General features: G+C 41.8%; 1 protein-coding gene across 2 annotated transcripts in view; it reads right to left on the reverse strand.

Moving 5' to 3' along the window:
- The window catches only part of LOC121272609 (mitogen-activated protein kinase kinase kinase kinase 5-like), a 156,051-nt gene that overhangs the window by 81,354 nt on the left and 55,018 nt on the right, over positions 1-19,679 (reverse strand). For both annotated transcript variants that reach the window (XM_041179283.1, XM_041179282.1), the window contains exons 4-7: positions 19,284-19,348; positions 12,458-12,513; positions 11,228-11,275; positions 4,962-5,004 (exon numbers count right to left, since the gene is read on the reverse strand). In XM_041179283.1, coding sequence (XP_041035217.1) covers positions 4,962-5,004; positions 11,228-11,275; positions 12,458-12,513; positions 19,284-19,348 — 212 coding nt within the window. The remainder of the gene's footprint in view (positions 1-4,961; positions 5,005-11,227; positions 11,276-12,457; positions 12,514-19,283; positions 19,349-19,679) is intronic.

A 19,679-nucleotide genomic window follows, 5' to 3' on the forward strand; every position in this document is an offset into this window, starting at 1 on the left:
CTGACGTAAGTGCGGGCACGGGGAGCGCAGAATTAAAGCTCCCTGAAGGCAAAGAACTGCCTCAGGGAGCTGAAGAATTTAAAACCAATAAATTAGCATTTTAAAATCCGGAAAAAAAATGTCCACGCGTCAGAATCAGTCACCTGAACATATACATGACAAAAATTCTGTCCATACGTTTTCATTTTTAAAAATTTAATAATGGAAACTTCATCCCGCCCTTCGATGAGGTTTCATCAAAAATCTAAAGTCCGCCTGACAGATCACCTGTACACCAACTGTAAGGTTGGACGGACCACGAAAATTCAGGGACAAATGGAACTTTAATGGACTTAATTGCCCTCTTAATTGTCGGCAGTTCCAACTTTTGCGCGTGCCCACCGACTTAAATATCTTGCGAGCGCCGGATGACACCCAACGTCATCATGTGCTATTTTATGCTCAAGCGGGCTGCGCCCCGCCCACACACCCACCTAAAAATTCTACCCTCTATCTGAATGCACATAGCATTCATAACAAAGTAAATGAATTGATTGCGCATGTTGAAATAAATAAATGTGAATGGATAGCCATTACGGAGACGTGGCTGCAGGATGACAAGGATTGGGTCCTGCATATTGATGGGTATATGACATTCAAGAAGAATAGGAAGTTAGGTAAAGATGGAGGGGTAGCACTGTTAATCAAGGATGGCATTGGTGTAATAGTTAGAGATGACCATGGTTCAGGAGATCAGTATGTAGAATCAGTTTGGGTAGAGATGTGGAATAGAGGAGAAAATAAATCACTATTGGGAGTAGTCTACAGGGCACCTAACAGTAACCACAATGTAAGACAAAGTATACAAGAAGAAATATTTGGTTCTTATGACAAAGAGACGGTTATAATCATGGGTGATTTTAATCTACATATAAACTCGAAAAATCAGATTGGCAGTTGTAGCCTGGATGGTGAGTTCTTAGAATGCTTTCGAGGCAGTATCTTAAAGCAGCATGTTTTGGACCCAACCAGAGAGCAGGTTATATTAGGCTTGTTGTTGTGTACCAATTAATTATTAACCTCAGAATAAAGGCACCCCTAGGTAGCAGCCTTCATAATACAATTGAATTTTACATCCAGTTTGAAAGGGAGAAGATTGGGTCTAAGGGGAGTATTTTAAACTCAGATAAGGGCAACTTTGTGCGCATGAAAGATGAGCCAGCTGAAGTGAACTGGGATACTAGGCTAGAGGGTAGATGAATATAGAAGTAGGGGAAGACATTTAAGGTGGCAATTCAGAATCCACAGAATTAGTTTATTCCTACTGTGAAAAAAAAATCTAAAGGGAGGACCCACCATCCGTGGTTAATTAAAGAAGTTAGGGATAGTGTCAAACTTAAGGAAAAAAAGCATATAACTGCACAAAGATGAGTGATTGGTCAGAATATAACAAACAGCAAAGAATGATTAAAAGGTCAATCAGGAAAAAGAAATTAGAGTATGAGAGGAAGCTAGCTAGAAATGTAAATGAAAAGCAAGAGTTTCCACAGGTATTTAAAAAGGAAAAAAGTAAGTGCTGTTCCTCTAGAGAGTGTGAATGGGGAGTTAATAGTAGGTAATAAGGAAATGACGGATGAAATGAACAAACATTTTACTTCTGTCTTCACTATAGTGGATACAAAAAACATTCGGAGGTGGAAGGGAGAGAGGAACTTGGTGAAATTACAGTCACTAGGGAAGTGGTACTGAGCAAACTGATGTAGCTGTGGCTGGCAAGCCTCCGAGTCTTGATGGACGTCATCCAAGGGTCTTAAAAGAGGTGCCTAATGAGTTAGTAGATGCGTTGGTTTTAATTTTCCGATCTTCTCTAAATCCTGGAATGGTTCTATTAGACTGGAAAGTAACAAATATAATCCCGCTATTCAAGAAGGGAGGGTGGCAGAAAACAGGGAACTTTCAGCCAGTTAACTTGACATTTGTCATAGGGAAGGTGTTAGAATTGAACATTAAGGAGATTATAGCTGGGCACTTAGAAAAACTCAAGGTAATCGCGAAGAGTCAGCGTGGCTTCGTGAAAAAGAAATCATTTTTAACCAACTTATTGGAGTTATTTGAAGGAGCAACGTGCTCTGGATAAAGAGGAGCCTGTAGACGTATTGTACTTGAATATCCAGAAGGCATTTGATAAGGTGCCACATCAAAGGTTATTGTGGAAAATAAAAGCTCATGGTGTAGGGGGTAACTATTAGCATGGGTAGAAGTTTGGCTGGCTGGCAGAAAACAGAGAGTATGCATAAATGGGTCTTTTTCTGATTGGTGGGACATAACAAGTGGAGTCCCACAGGGGTCTGTGCTAGGGCCTCAACTTTTCACAATTTATATCAATGACTTAGATGAGGGGAGTGAAGGCATTGCAGCTAAATTTGCAGTGGACACAAATATAGGTAGGAAAGTAGTTTGTGAAGAGGACGTAAGTAGGATTCAGGGGGATATAGATAGATTGAGTGAGTGGGCAAAAATCTGGCAGATCGAGTTTAATGTGGAAAAATATGAAGTTGTTCACTTTGGCAGGAAGAATAAAAAAGCAGAGTATTATTTAAACGGAGAACGACTGCAGAATTCCAAGCTGCAGAAGAATCTAGGTGTTCTAATGCATGACTCACAAAAAGTTAGTATGCAGGTACAGCAAGTAATTAAGCAGCCTAATAGAATGGTATCCTTTATTACAAGAGGAACTGAACATAAAAGTATGATTCAGTTATGCAGGGCATTTGCGGGACCACATCTCAAATACTGTCTGCAGTTTTGTTCTCCTTATTTAAGGAAGGATGCAAGTGCATTTGAGGTGGTTCAGAGGAGGTTTACTAGATTGATACCTGGAATGAATGGGTTGTCTGATGAGGAAAGGTTGGACAGGCTGGACTTGAGTCTACTGGGGTGACTTGATTGAATTATATAAGATCCCGAATGGTCTCGACAAGGTGGATGTGGAAAGGATGTTTCCTCTTGTGGGCGAGTCCAGAACTAGGGAGCACTGTTTTAAAATTAGGGGTCACCCTTTTAGGTGAGGAGAAATTTTTTTCTCTCAGAGAGTTGTGCAACTTTGGAACTCTCTGCCTCAGAAGGCAGTGGAGGCGGGGTCATTGAATATTTTTAAGGCAGAGGTAGATTCTTGTTAGGCAAGGGAATCAAAGGTTATCAGGGTAGATGGGAATGTAAATTTGAAACACCAACAGACCAGCCATGATCTAATTGAATGGTGGAGCAGGCTTGAAGGGCAAGTGGCCTACCTCTGCTCCAATTTCCTATGTTCATATGTTTGGTAGGGTGAATATGGAGATGTTTCCCACTTGCAGGGTAAACCAAAACTAACAGCCATAAATATAAGATTAATAAGTCCAATAGAGAATTCAGGAGAGACATCTTTACCCAGAGAGTGGTGAGAATATAGAACTCGCTACCACAAGGTGTGCTTAAGGCAAAAAATGGGAATGCATTGCTGTGGCTTAGCTGGCAGCACTCTTGCCTCTAGATTGGGAGAAAGGAATAGAAGGGTATATGGACGGGGTTAGATAAAAAGCGGGTGAGCGGATGCATAAGCACTGGCACAGAGTAGTTGTATTAAAAATTTGATGTACTTTCTCCAATAGTAGGCTGTACAGAAACTTGCTCCCATGTCCTTCTCACTGTCAAAGACAAATTTTAACTGCTGTTTGACCAAGCACCTGACCACCTCATTTGAAAAAGCTGCTGATTAATTATTTTCTGTTTCATTCACACCTTATGGCTTCAGCAGTTAGATGAGCCACCAGATGATGAACTCACTGATGAGGGTAACCTTATAAATGATTGGGCCCTGGTTTGACTTTTAAACTGCTTTCAAAACTATTTTTCAGAAAGACAATGAAAATAATGCTGATTTAAGGGTAGATTTTATGAATTGGCGTTACAAGCATAAAATCCCCCATCATCAATTCTGATGGTCAACACAAAACATAGATTAGTTCAGACTTGTGACTGCAAGCCTTGATTTTCCTGGGGTAATCACCTCCTGATCAGCACGCAGGGGGCCCAAAATTGTTTGAAGGGACAGTAGAGAGGGAGCTCTACTCTGCCTCTAACCTGTGCTGTACCTGCTCAGGAGTGTTTGATGGGGACAGGGTAGAGGGTGCTTTACTCTGTATCTGACCTTTGCTGTACGTGCACTGGGAGTGTTTGATGGGGACAGTGTAGAGGGAGATTTACTCTGTATTTAACTGATGCTGTACCTGTCAGTGTATCAGTAATTACATTGTCAATGTCCAGTAACAAGCTTCTTGTTGACTGGCAATTACTTTGTATGGCAATTACATTGTTAAGACAACCGCATTGTTAAAACAGGTGATGGGCATTGGCTCACCCATAAATGGGTACACCATCTTTCTTAAACTATCTTCAACCATCGAAGCCATACATGGTCCGCCCTGGCGCTTTAGTGTGTACACCACATCCGTGGCCATCACCCTCTTGTACTTGGCATGCTCAGTGTAGGTGAGCGAGTCCCTGACAACATTTTTGAGGAAACTTCAAGAACTCCATGAACCTCTTTGTATATTAGATCGGAGATGCATTTGACGCCCCCACGGCGAGCCAGGTGGTGAATGGCCGGCTTTGTAATACCCTGGATATTATCGCGAAGCACTTTGCGGTGCCGCTTGGCTCTGCTTTTGCCTAGTCCCTTACCACCTTTCCCTCGACCTGACACGATCTACAGTCACTAACAAATCTGTAACAATCCAGTGTGGAAGGCACTGGGAGTGTTTGATGGGGACAGTGTAGAGGGTACTTTATTCTGTATCTAACTTGTACTGTACTTGTCCAAGTAGTGTTCACTGGGACAGTATAGAGGAAGCTTTACTATATCTGAATCATACTGTTACTTCAGTGGGACTGTTGATGAAAGGTAGAATATAATAAAATGTATGTCTGCCTGTGTGACTCACCTAATTTTACGTCTCCATTGTCATTGATAAGAATATTTGCTCCCTGCAGAGAGAAAATAAAACAGGCCAATTTTAATCAGAAGACAAGTCATTCTCGATGTACATTTGCAGTTTATGGTACAGGCATGTTCATGTGTCCACATAGACTTATTGTAGGCATGGATGTATACTCACTTAAACATACACATGTGAGCATATAGTCAGACACATATACATATATGAGGAGATTTAAGAGTTTTAATAAATAATTATTAGAACATAATATTAACTGGATCCATGCCAGTTAATGAAGCCGAAGCTAAGACACAGTAGCTTTCTTTGCTGAAGAGAGTTCATTGACTTATTTCACAGTCAACACTGCTCCAAACCTCCCCCCCCGCCCAGTGTCCCAGCCATCCCCATTTATAGGTGTACAAATACCCTTCAGTTTAACAATGCAATTGCCATTTAAAGCTTAACTGTGTAATTAATAAGACATTGATGCATAAGAACATAAGAAATCGGAGCAGGAGGAGGCCAGTCAGCCTTTTGAGCCCGCTCCACCATTCAATGAGATCATGGCTGATCTTCTACTTCAATGCCATTTTCCTGCACCATCCCTGTACCCCTTGATGTTTTAAATATGTAGAAATCTTTCAATCTCAGCTTTAAGCATACTCAATGACTGAGCCTCCACAGCCCTCTGGGGCAAAGAATTCCAAAGATTCACCACCCTCTGAGTGAAGAAATTCCTCCTCATTTCAGTCCTAAATGACCTGCCCCTTATTCTGAGACTGTGTCCCCTGGTTCTAGAACCCCCACCCCCTCCCTGCCCAGCCAGGGGAAACATCCTTCCTGCATCTGTCAAGCCCTAAGAATTTTGTATGTTTGAATGAGGTCACCTCTCATTCTTCTAAACTCCAGAGAATAATCATTCCTCATCTGAAAATCTCTCCATCCCAGTGTACCTTCCTATAGCCTGGGGCTCTAGATTAGTCTGGTGACTTTACCACCACACCATTGCCTCCCCTCAAATAAGCACGAAGCATTTTGATAAGAGAAAATAAAGAGAAACTGTTTCCAGTGGCAGAGGGTCATTAACTAGAGGCAACATGAGGAAACATTTTGTTACACAGCGTGCTGTTATGATCTGGAATGAAAGGGTGGTGGAAGCAGATTTAATTGTAACACTTAAAAGCATATTGGATACAATACTGGAAGGGAATTGATTTGCAGGTTCCCTTCCAGTATTGTATCCAATATACTTTTAAGTGTTACAATTAAATCTGCTTCCACCACCCTTTCATTCTAGATCATAACAGCACGCAGTGTAACAAAATGTTTCCTCATGTTGCCTCTAGTTAACATACAAAATTCCTCTAGGAAGATAGAACAGGGAGATGGGATTAAATGGATCGCTCTACCAAAGATCACACACAGGCACAATGGGCTGAATGTTCTCCTTCTGTGTTGTGTCATTCTATGATTTAATGAGCATGCACACATATGTGAATGCATGTCCACACACATGGATCTGGCCTTCTTTGTTCTACCAGAAGATACAGGGTGCAGTGACAGGACCCTCATGGGAAGTATGTAGCCACATTGATAAAAAACAGGATCAACTCATCAAGGCGTCCAATCAATGACTTTTTGAATTGCAGTCACTGTTGTGCGCCTGAATGTATGTGAAATGTTACAAAAGATAGGAGCCTCTGGTGTTTGCAATAAGTGATGCCATTTATTTCAACTGCTGTATTTAATGTAATATTACCAGAACTTAGCACCAATGAATGATGCAGAACTGCAGCACACTATATTGTGTATACAAATAAGCCACACGCAGTTTGCACTAACCATACTGCATGCAGCACATCAGATACACCATACACTGCACTACTGCGTGAAGTATATTAGACATACATACACTATATACATTAATTATATTGTGATTTATATTTAAATATATAATGAACTGCATGTATCAATTATACTGTACATCATCTATTAATTATAATAACTGATATTAACTATATGAATGTACCAAATACTGTATATGGTTAACTGCACTACTGTATTCAGTGCAACATTATCAAGAGCTTAGCACTAATGAACAAAGTGTCTATATTAATTAAACTGTCATCATGTCATGTCATAGGTGCTCTGCCCATGGATCATTGTCTGCTGATGCTTCCTCCTGAGCCGTTTTCTTGGCAGTTTTTGTCTGGAGTGGTTGGTCATTACTTTGCACTCTCAACAGTAGGGCGAGGAGGCAGGTCCCAAGTCCACCTCAGCCAGAACAGAAATTGAACCCGTGCTGTTGGCATTATTCTGAATCATACATTAGCCATCTGAGCTAACTGGAACATTAACTAAACTGCACACTGTATATTAAATGTAGAACACATTGGGCTGAATTTCCCCCCCGTTGGGGGGGAAGTTGATGGGCGGGCGCATGCCGGCGCGCTTCTGATTGGTGCCCTCGATCGGAGGCGTGGTGCCATTTTACGTGGGTGAGCCAATTAAGGTCCGCCCAGCGTGACATCCACAGGGAAGCGCTGTGTGCTCCCTGTGCGGGCAGGGGGGATTCCTAAAATCGAGAGTGCACTCTTTCGCGCATGCGCACGAAAGCGCACTCATCTCCCTGAGGCTAAGTGCAGCCTCAGGGAGATCAGCTCTACGTGCAAAAGTATTGAAAATAGAAAAAAAAATTCCCTCACATGTCCCCTCATGTGACAATGAGTTGCGACATGTTCATAATTTACAACAAAACTTTATTAAAAATTTTAAAACTCTACATGAAACCTCATCCCACCTGTGAATGAGATTTCACGTTTTTTCTACTTCCCCCCGGGGCTCCTGGCCTGCCCGCCAAACTTTGGTTGGACGGTCAGGTCCACTAATTACTTTAATTGATCTGTCAATGGCCTCAATTGGCCATTGACAGGTCGGCGGGCACGCAGCTGATTTTGCTGCGCCCCCACCTTCCTGAAAATTTAAATGGGGCGCGGTGATGCCGGGAGTTCCGCCCATTGTCATCCCGCGTCATTTTACGCGTTGGTGAACGGCTCCCGCTTGCCAATGGTAAAATCCTGCCCATTGTGTCTGTGATCATGGTGTGTTACCCCTCCTCATCCTTCTCAACATCTCTGCAGCCTTTCACACAGTTGATCACTTCATCCTCCTTATTACAAATAAAGATTTTGAGTACAAAGCAAGGAAGCTATGCTGAACCTTTATAAAGCTCTGGTTAGGCCACAACTAGAGTACTGCATCCAGTTTTGATCACCACACTTTGGAAAAGATGCAAGGGTCTTAAGAGGGTGCAGAGGAGATTTATTATGGTTCCAGGGATGACATTTTAGCTACAAGGTTAGGTTGCAGAAGCCGGGGTTGTTCTCCTTGGTGCAAAGGAGATTGAGGAGATTATGCCAGGTTTAGATAAGGTTGACAAAAGCTGTTCCCATTAGCTGATGGATCAAGGAATAGGGGGATGCAGATTTAAAGCTTTGGACAAGAGATGCAAGAGGGATCTGAGGAAAAATTTCTTGGTTCTTAGTTCTAGGCTCACTGACTATGAGAGTAGTAGAAATGGAGACAATCAATGATTCCAAAAGGAAAGTGGATGGACACTTGAGGAAAATAAAGTTGCACATTTACGGGGATAGAACAGGCGAATAGAATGGACTGGATTACTGCAGAGAGCTGGCATGGACTAGATGGGCTGAATGGCCTCCTTCTATGCTGCAATGAATCTATGGCTCAATGATTCCTCTAAAGTCTCTCCTCCATTGTTCACCTAAGTGGGACTGTGTTCAGGAAAAAATGTGGTCTACATGTGATGCAACCAACCTGAATGAAGAGCTGGAAGGAGCAGGAATGCTCCTAGGTCTAAGAGACGTAGGAAAAAATTTTCTGCCTGTCGGGCAGGTGGGCCTGACCCAATCTCCAGTGGGCGCGGAGCCAATCCCCACCAGCAAGGCAGGCCGCACCGCCATTTTACGTGGGTGGGCCAATTAAGGCCCGCCCAGCGTGACATTCAGCGGAAAGTGCTATGTGCTTCCTGTGCGGGCAGGGGGGTATCCCTAAAAGCAAGAGTGCGCTCTTTCACGCATGCGCACAAAAGAGCACACATCTCCCTGAGGCTAAGTGCAGCCTCAGGGAGATTGACTGGACTTTGAAAAATAATAAAAATAGAGAAAAAAAAACCCTTACATGTCCCTCTCAATGTCACATGAGTTGGGACATGTTCATAATTTACAGAATAACTTTATTAAAATATTTAAAACCCTGCATGAAACCTCATCCCGCCACTGGATGAGGTTTCATGTTTTGTGTATTTGTCACCGGGGCTCCTGGCTGACCCGCCAACCTTAAGGTTGGACAGGCAGGTCCTTTAATTGGTTAAATGATCCTGTCAATGGCCTCAATTGGCCATTGACAGGTCGGTGGGCCCGCAACTGATTTTACTGCGCCCCCGCCTTCCTGAAAATTTAAATGGGACAGGACGACATCGGGGGTTCCACCCAACATCATCCCGCGTCATTTTACACATCGGCGAGTGGGCCCTGCCCCCTGGTTGCCGACGGCAAAATTCTGCCCATAGAAGTTTTTCTTTTGCACAGAAAAACAAGTTTGCAAAGATCTGAGTGCCCATCCTACTGGACCGTGACACAATTTGTGTAAAATCTGTATCTTTCATCTGATAAAAAAATCAAAAACCTGCACATACATCCCTTCTGGAAAACATTGCTACCCATTGTTTCATTTTTTACATATTTTTCTGTCAGTTTTTACATGATAAATTCTCATGTCCACATTTATAATGAAAATTGCCTATGTAAAGGCATCACACTTTTATTACAGCATTCCACAGCGATGGTGCTGTCTTGTGTCTCCATAACCTTAGCTGCTGCTCTGCTGCAAGTAACTGTGCTTCTCTAGTTTAACCAAATTGCTAAATAATAATTTAAGAATTAGGGTTTTGTATAAAAATTAAGACAGAATGTATAATTTTAGAAGAATTTGTATTTATATAGTACCTGCCACAACCTCAAGAAATCCCAAAGTGCTTTACAGTCAATTAAGTACTTTTTTGAAGGGTAACACCACTGTTGTAATGTAGGAAACCAATTTGCACGGAGCAAGCTCTTACTAACAGCAATATGACAATGACTAGATAATTTGTTTTAGAAATGTTGGTTGAAAAAAATATTGGCCAGAATCCTGGGGTTGACTATCCTGCTGTTCTTTAAAATAGTGCCAGTTGTGAGGGCAGATGCGTCATTTATAGTGTAACTTTGACATTTCATCCAAAAATAAAATTTGAAACCACAGTCTCCTGATGCAAGAGGCAAGAATACTACCCACTTAACTATAGCTGTGAAGGACAGAATTGTGCCTGTATGGCCACCTCTAAAGTTGCTTCATCTTAAAATCAAGTATGTTTGGAATTCCCTAAGTGCAACACATAGGGTTAAGTTGTGGGGGTTGGTTAGCTCAGTTGCCTAGATGGCTAGAGTATAGTACAAAAAAATGCTAAAGGCACGGGGACAAACCCTGTACCGTCTGTGGTAGTCCATGGAGGCTGGCCTCCATGCCTTGCCTCATGCTTGATGCAGCGAGGAGTGGTGCCCCTCATGTTATGCAACCATTTGTCTTTCTCTAACAAAGACAATGGTCTTTCATGAACTATGACTAATTACTTATGTGCAACACCAGAGGAGGTCATTCAGTGTGCATGACACATTTAAAATATAATTCGAAACAGCAAATATAATAATGTACCTATAATCTAAATGAAACATAGGAACATAGTGCTTCCTGACATTATCCCTGAATGGCTTAGCTCTAATTTTAGAGTTAATGTTATCCATGTTTCTTTCATTTGAAATGCCTTTCCGAGTGTCTCATCCTCTTCAAAAACTCAGGTCAAATACTAGAGAATGTTGACTAATGTACAAGTGATATCTTGTGTAAGGCCGCACACTTCCTGTCACAAATGTTATTTCCTGTTGCCATAATTCACCTTTTCTGTCAACAGTTACCAATGTAACTTGTCACAGTATCTACATTTCCCATTCAATTTTGCTATGTCAACTGTCACAGTGTAGTTACAAACTCTGGCCAGTAGGTGACTCAGTAGAGCAAGTTATTTCTGAAATTTCTGTCAACTCTGTCACCACCTTATAAATACATTAAAAAAAATCTTATATTTATCCATACGTTGGGCAAGGCCATAAGCAGTTTATTATAAATCAATAAAAATTGATGCCGGGAAAATGTACCTTGATATCACGATGTATCTTCCCCTGATTGTGCAGATATTCCAAACCCTAAAGAGAAACAAAGTACAAAATAGCTTGAATTATAGGTTAATTACAATCTTTTGTCCAGTTCTATTCCCATCCCTCCTCAGGCATTGATTCATAGAGGTTACAACACAAAAGGAGACCATTAGTCCATTGCATCCGTGCCAGGGTCAGCTGTTCAGCTGTTGCCATAACTAGGCTCTTGTTAGGGCACAGGTTCATCTGCTAGTCGTATTTGGCCTCAGCCAAACTAATGTTGCAGCCAGAGTCTGTCAAAGTCAACCATGGGGAACCATTGTCTATGGCTCACTAGGTAGCATTCTTGCCTCTGAGCCAGTAAGTCATGAGTTCAAGTCCCATGCCAGAGATTTAAGTACACAATCTACTTCAAGTACTGAGGGAGTGCTACGCTGTTGGAGGAGCTGCCATCTGGACAAGATGTTAACAGAAACTCCATCTGATCTTACAGGTGGACATTCAAGATCCCATGACTCATTTCAAGGAACAGCAGGTGAGTTTTCCCCAGGGTCTTGAACAATAGTTATCCCTCAACTAAAAGATTATCTGGTTAGTATCCAATATTGACAACCTCAGGACATCCAAAACACTTTACATATAGCCAACTTACTTTTGAAATATGGTCATTGTTGTAATATAGGAAATTCAGCAGCCAAAAGATGAACAGCAAGCTCCCACAAACAGTACTGAGACAAATAACCGAATTTCGATGGTGGAATTTGATCCAACAACATAATATTACACTATTGTACAGTGGGAATGATTGTTCCGGTGCTGCTTGGGGACAGAAAGGCTAGCTTTGTCCTCAGAGAACAACAGAAACCAAAGGTGTGGAGGAAGAGCAAATATTCTGGCTTGATTCCCTTTCAGGGTCAATGAGATGTTGTCATTAAATGGTCCGATAGGGCAGGTTGCACATTAACTGAGCAGCTTCAATGGAACACAATGATTTTTCATCCTTCTAAGGCTTTCTGATAGTTTAGAAGTCAGAAACTGTCCATTGCATGACACACACACTCCTGTGGGTGGCTGGTTATTGACTGTACATTGACTTTGAGACCCAGGCGGATGAAATGGTGGAGGAGGCCTCCCCCAGACAATGAGTCACGAACAGCCAATCACTAACACAGTCTTTTTGCCGCATTTATCACACTACAAATCATCAAACTTTTCAGCAAGACTTCTCACCTGTAGCGTCTCTCTGCTAATGTAAGCGATCTGTAACTCGGAAAGCGGGCCAGTTACTAGCAGGAAGAAGAGAAAAGAGAAGTTAACACTGGTTACTTGCCCATTATAAAAAGACCTTTGTGCTATCAGAAATAAAAGGGGAAGTCTTCAGTTTCACATCCATAAGTGACAGTCCCAGCTGGTATCACACGTTTACACATTACTTTTTTACCTGAGTTTCCCTATTGCATATCTGTTAAGGCCACAATGATCTCGGTAATGTTACCTGGATCTGTGGCTCCAAAATTCAACCTAGTGAGTGATGAGTCTCATCAATCACAAAGGTTCCATATTTAACCCCTTGGCTTTTCTCTGTTGCCTCTACTTATAAAGCCATGCATCTCATATGTATTTTTTTACCTCAGTCTTCTCAACTTGCCCTACCACCTCGAAGATTTGTGTATGTGAACCTCCAAGTCCCTCTGTTCCTGTGCCCACTTTTAAGATCAGCCATGATCTTATTGAATGGCAGAGCAGGCTTGAGGGGACAACTGGCCTACTGCTGCTTCTATTTCTCATGTACTTATTATACCATTCATATTCTGTTGCCTCTCCTCAATTTACCCACAAAAATGCATCACTCCAGGCATCTCTGTATTTAATTGCATCTACCATGGGTTCTCCCATTTCACCAATCTATGTCTTCCTGAAGTCTGCCGCTATCTTCCTCACTCGTTACTAGATTTCCAATTTTTGAATCATCTGCAAACTTTGAAATTTACCTATATATCCAAGACCACATCATTATATTTATCAAAAGGACCAGCATTCTAATATTGACACTGGTGGGGGCACCACTGTATAATTCCCTCTATGTTAGGTAATTTACTTCACATTATCCACAATGCACCACCCAGTAAGGTGTTCCATGTCCTATGTAATCTGGTCTTGCTGAGCCACATCATGCATTTTTGATATAAAAACAGAAAATGCTGGAAAAGCTCAGGTCACATGTTTTAGATATCCAATTAAAATGGTCAAAACTGGTCCAGACATCAGACCAGTGACTCCAGAGGTAATGACACAGCCTAAGGACATATGAAGTGGCCCAGTAACTCCTTTTCTCACATTCTCAGTAATTCACCTGTCACTCAGTAACTTAATCACCCTTAATAACTTACCTCCCTCACGCTCTCAGTTACCCACCTCCTCCTTCCTTGCAGTAACCCACTTTCTCTTCTTTCAGTTTCTTCCATTTTACTTGGGGTCGATGGCCACACTGCTGGTTGATCATCCTTCTCCATCTCCTCCTGCCAGCACCCATTCCTCTTCCAATTCCGCTATGTTTAAGTCTTTCGCCATCATGTCCTTCCATCAAGGTCTTGGGCCTTCCTGTTCTCCTTCTGCCTGCCAGTCCCACTTCCATCACTCGCCTCATCACATTTCCTCTCGCTCTCCGCAACAGGTTACTATACCATTTCAATTTCTTCTCAGCTACTTTCTTTGATGCTTCCACAATCTTCACTAACCCCCTGATGTACTGGTTCCTGATTTTGTCCTTTCTCCTCCCTTCACACATCCATCTCATTAGTATCCAATCATTGTTCCTCTCTTCTTGATTTCTGCATTGTATAACAAGGCCAGTCCCACAACTGTCCTGTAGATTCTTCCTTTCAGTGATACTTCTCTATCGCATAACACTCCACTGCCTTCTTCCAATTACTCCAACCAGAGTGGATCCACTTCTGCCATCACTGACCCCAGGTACTTGAAATTACTCACTTTCTCCAAGTCTTCACCCATAATCTTCACATCTTTACTCTGATCCACTTCCCTAGACACAAACTGACAGTCCATCAATTGGGTCTTTGCTCTACTGATTTTCTCAGTAACTCACCTCCTCAGTAATTTGGTGCCTCTCGGTTTGGAATTCACTATTTCAGTTCTCTTGCATTATCAGGCAGTTTAATGTCTCAGACATTTCTGCAGATTATGTGATTCTTTCAGTTATGAAGTGGTACATACATGTATTCTCCCAAATGGGAGTCATGAAGCATTACATCTTCATACAACTCTGACCTTTTCAAAACAAGGTGTTTTGTTTGTTTTTTTTCAAAGAACAATAGCCCCCTTACATTAATTTTAGATCTTGTGTAAAATTAAAACCTAATTTTTTAACATTAGCAGAACTCTTGAGAAACCACAAACACAGTTATCGGAAGGCTGGCCTCTGGTTAGCCCATAATTTATTCAGCACATTGACGCAAAAATAACAAGGCAACCACACACACATTGGACTTGAAATGTCTGTAGATCTCCGGTGTACTGCTCCCTCTAGGTGATAGTTGACTGTTTTTAAAATTGAGAAAGCAAGAGGGCCAAGGTCCACAGATGCAGAAGAGGAGAGAAGATGAGGGGATCATTGTGGGCTCACTGCTGTTAAATTATGCCCGAGGCCTGCAGTGAGATCATTTTTACACCAACATTACACTGCAGTGCTAACCAAAGTTCTACATTGATAAAAGTGCCCTCCCTAAAATGACATCTTCAGTTTGCCTGTTCCTAGGAAGATTATCTTAAAGATCCCATAGCCCTACTTAAAGAAGAGCAGGGATTTCCCCTGATGATCTGTCTCTGTTCTTATCATTGTGGGTCTTAGATGTGGCCGTCGTGGGTCTGGCCTTACAGACAGTGCTAGAGGCAAGACTGTTGGTATACTTGACCTTTAATGAACATTATACTATGTACAATACAGACTCAGCTCAAGGCTCTTCATAGAACTCTCTCTCTCATGCTCTGATATAAGATCACATGACATCGCTGATGCTGTAGACTATTAACATATTTAATATTAACCCCTTATACCATATATCCCCTCAAGTCTCTGATTCTAATAAATATTATTTATATCATCCTGCACTGACCAACACTCCTCCCTCCACCAACAGCACTAGAAACAGATTAACTGGTCACTCTTCCAATCATTACTTGTGGGATCCTGCTGTGCACAAATTGCCTGCTGTATTGGTCTGACAACAGTCATCACGGTTCAAATAAGTTGTTGGTGTAGCACTTTGGGACATTTTAAAGATTCCATACAATGAGAAATAACTAGGCGGGATTAATTCCATTGACATTCTTTACAATGAATGTGAGTGAGCAATTGGAGTGAATGGGAGCAGGTATAGTCCATTAAAAATCTATAGCTTGGAAATGAATAGAATGCAGTTTTGCCCATTGAGATTCTAACATAACAACATAAGAATTGAAGCAGGAGTAGGCTGTTTGACTCCTTGAGAATGCTCTGCCATTCAATAGGCTCCATGGCAGATCTTTGATCTTTATTCCACTTTCCCAGTTGGAAGAGGACCTTAGTTTTTTTGGGTGTTTAATGAAAGGCCCATTTTCTCATATGTTTCAGAGAAGGAGTCGACAATGACCTGGAGCTCAGTTTCTGAGTACATTATGGAGCTCAATGACTGAAGTTGGAGTGATTTTGGTTTTGGTTTGAAGGCGGTATAGGGTGAACAGTTTCCCGTCTTCTGTAAATTATCTCCATGCCTGTGGGTTGTTTGTTGGAGGTGAAGTGCAGGATTACAGTGAGGAAGATGGAGAAGAGGCTTGGTGCGATGACACAGACTTGCTTGACCACAGTGTTCAATGAGATGGGTTTTAGTGGTTCCTGTTGGGGATCACTGCTTGCACATCATTGCGGAGTAGGTGCAGGATGATGACAAATTGCTGAGGACAGCCAGATTTGAGGGGTATACTCCAGAAACCTTCGTTGTTGACAAAGTCAAAGGCTTTCATGAGGTTGAAAAAGGCCACTTGGTGCTGTTCCTTACATTTTTCTTGAATTTGCCATGCAGTGATCATGTCTGTAGTGCCTCTCAATGGGCAAAAACTGCACTGTGACTCTGTAAGGAGCTTTCTAGCCACTGGGAGGAGACAATTGAGGAAGATCCTTGTAATGATCTTCCTTGTGGCAGACAGCATGGAGACTCTTCTGTAGTTTCCACAATTGGACTTGACTACCTTCTTGAATATAGTCACGAACCCAGCGTCCCACAACACAACAGCTCCCACTATCAATCAAGATCAATTGGTGTGGACTAATTTCCGTACCTTGGGAGCCTCCTCTTGACAAAGGCAGATGTAGATGATGAAATTCATCACTGCCTCCAATGTGCCAGTTTAGCCTTTAGTCGACTGAGCAAAAGAATATTTGAGGACCAGGATCTCAAACAAAACTAAGGTCATGGTTTACTGGGCAGCAGTCATCACCGTGTGTCAGAGATATGAACACCAAAGCATTGCAGGCAGCTTGAAGCACTGGAGAAGTACCATCGCCTTCACAAAATCCTCCAAACCCAAGATAGGTGGTTAAACAGCAGTGTCCTCTCCAAAGCCAACTGGTCGAGCATCGAAGCGCTAATCACTCAAAACTAGTTCTGCTGGGCAGGTCATGTCATTCATATGCCTGATATCAGACTCCCAAAACAACTGTTCTACTCGAAACTCAGTCCCAGCAGGAGACTCTCAGGACAGCGGAAATACTTTAGGGATGTCCTCCCTGCCGACTCATGAGAGTCCTTGGCTTATGACCAATCAAAATAGAGAAGCTTTATTTGACAAGGCACTGAACACATTGAGAAACTTCAATAGGACCAAACAGAGGCGAAGTTGAGGTGTCGGTTAAAGCACAGAACCCTCCAAACACATCATCTGCCCATCCTTCAAGCACCATCTGACCAGCACGTGGCAGGGTCTTGTCAAGAAAACAAGAAATTGCAATATTTTCCTTCTGTTAATAACCCTGTCATATTTCTTACGTACTGGAAGACAGGCTGTTGGGGGTTTGTAAATAATTGGAATAAAAGCCAGGGTAACTGCAAGAGTCTAAAACCAGCAGTAAGAGGTGGTTTTGATAATGTTAATGAACCAAGAGGAACTTCAATCAGAGTTTTACATAAAACAATAACAGGAGTAATTTTGAATTAAGTTGTTTTAGTTCAAAGGGGGATATATGCAGGTTGTAAAGTTGTGAGTAAGGTAAAGATAGGGTAAGTTTGCTTTTAATAAGGCTAAGAGCTAAAGTAAAGAAGCATCTAATCAATTCTGGGAAGAAAGCATTTCTGAAGAGATTGGTTGAGACAATAGAGAGATCAAAGGACGGGAATGCATTTAAGGAAGCCTAGGTGGGGGGAGCTGGTTGGATCTCCCAAAAGACAGCAGGATAGCTGGTCACAACTCCCAGAAGACAGTGTGAACAAGGCCAGATTGGGAGAACCAGGTGCTGTCAGCCTCAGAGGACACCCCAAGGGAAAAAGGCACTGTGCAGTAAAAATTACTGGAATTCTGTAGATTTTGAAATCTATAAGGATAGTTGCTGAACAGAAAAGGAGACGGTTAGCTCTGAGGTTAATTAAATTAAGATCTTGTGGAACTTTTTTAAAGTATTGTTTAGTGTGTGAAGCCATTCTTGTGTTGAAGTGTAATTGTGTTTTTTTTTTGCTTTATTCTTTTAATAAATGTTTACTGTACTATAAAATCATCACAAGTAGTCGGAGACATCATTTCCTGATGTCAGAACCTCTCCTCATACCATACAAATTGTAGATGTTTCAAGATTCCCCCTGGGATTTGGGCAGCTTGGCATTTACCATCAGCCGTGCCATAACAATCTGCAGATCGCACATTGGACTCATCAAACATCTCAGACCCCATCGAATCGGAATGGAATATCATCCTCAATCCCAAGGGACTTTCCCTCCCAATCCTTGATCCCCCTCATGTCCAAAAATCTATCGATCTTAGTCTTGAATGTACTCAACAACTGAGCATCCACAGTCCTTTGGAGTCAAGAATTCCAACGTATCGCCACCCTCTGAGTGAAGAAATTTCTCCTCATCTCAGTTTGAAATGGCTGATCTCTTATCCTGAGGTTATGCTCCCCAGATATACACTCTTCAGCCAAGGGAAACATCCTTCCCACATCTATCCTGCCAAGCTCTCTCTGAATCTTAAATACTTCAATGGGAAACTATTCAATACAATGGGAGTAAATGGGAAAGGCTTGGGTTTGATGGGATTCTGTACAATAGGTGTGAAGGGGAGAGATTTTAACCTATTGAGACCAAGAATGGGAAACTAGTTAAGCTTATTATGAAGAAAGACTTGATTGGGACTATTCCCACTGGAGCAGAGAGGGATAATAAATGATTCAACAGTTTTAAAATTATAAAGGATTATGAGGCAGCAATTAGGAAAGAGTGTTTCCTCTGGTTGGAGAGTCAGTGTTGAGGGGTCTGCAATTTAAAATTACCACTGAGAGTGAGGAGAAGCATTAAGAGAATTTTTTTTTTACACAGAGAGCAGCTGTTGGAGATTTGGATTCTTGCCTTAGGGTGTGGTTGAGACAGAGATCATCCCATCTTTTCAGGGAAAATTGGATAAATATTAGAACCAGGGGAACCATGCAGGGGTATGTAGAGAATGGAACAGCGGGATTTCTTTTGGATTACTCTAGCTAAGGGGCAGCACAGACATGATGGTCTGAATGGCCTCCCTTCTGTACTGTAAACCCCTGTGGTCGGATAATGTCTGAGTCCTACTGTTTATGATCATATCTCTTAACCTTGTTTCCTTTTTTCAGCATGCCTGCCAATCAGAGTGTCAGAATTCAAGCTCAAAGACTAAAGGTCAGCAGTATGAGTGCATCAATCAGTAATTTCTTTTTTGACCTGTGCTCAATAGCACAGGACACTGCATTTCAACTAGCTGCAAGATTTCAGTGCGCGGATTTCTGGAAAGAAGTGAATTTTTGAAATGATAAAACTAGAATTACCATGGTAAATGTCCTGCAGTGATCCTCCTCCGCAGAATTCCATACAAATCCATAACCTGTTGGACCTAATGAAATATAAAATAGGCTTCCCATCAGACAACACAGGTCAAAAATAACTGTATACAAGTAAAAGGTCAACAGCTAAAGTTATGTTGTTTAAACATTCAGGTCTAGTAAGTTGTCTGGTGTTCTCTGATGGGGAATATTTATTATAGAGTCCTTATAGCAACTGTCCACATTTTTACAGATCCCCTCACAGGGATTGTCTGTTAACATGAGGGTGAAAAGGATACAGAAAAAAACTAGGTGGAAAGATTTGGGGAAGCAGGAAGGCACTGAAGGCATGGTTGAAAAATGATAGGTGATGTATCAATATCTTGGGGGTTACCATTGACC

The sequence above is a fragment of the Carcharodon carcharias genome, chromosome 34, assembly GCF_017639515.1.
Source record: "Carcharodon carcharias isolate sCarCar2 chromosome 34, sCarCar2.pri, whole genome shotgun sequence".
NCBI lineage: Eukaryota > Metazoa > Chordata > Chondrichthyes > Lamniformes > Lamnidae > Carcharodon > Carcharodon carcharias.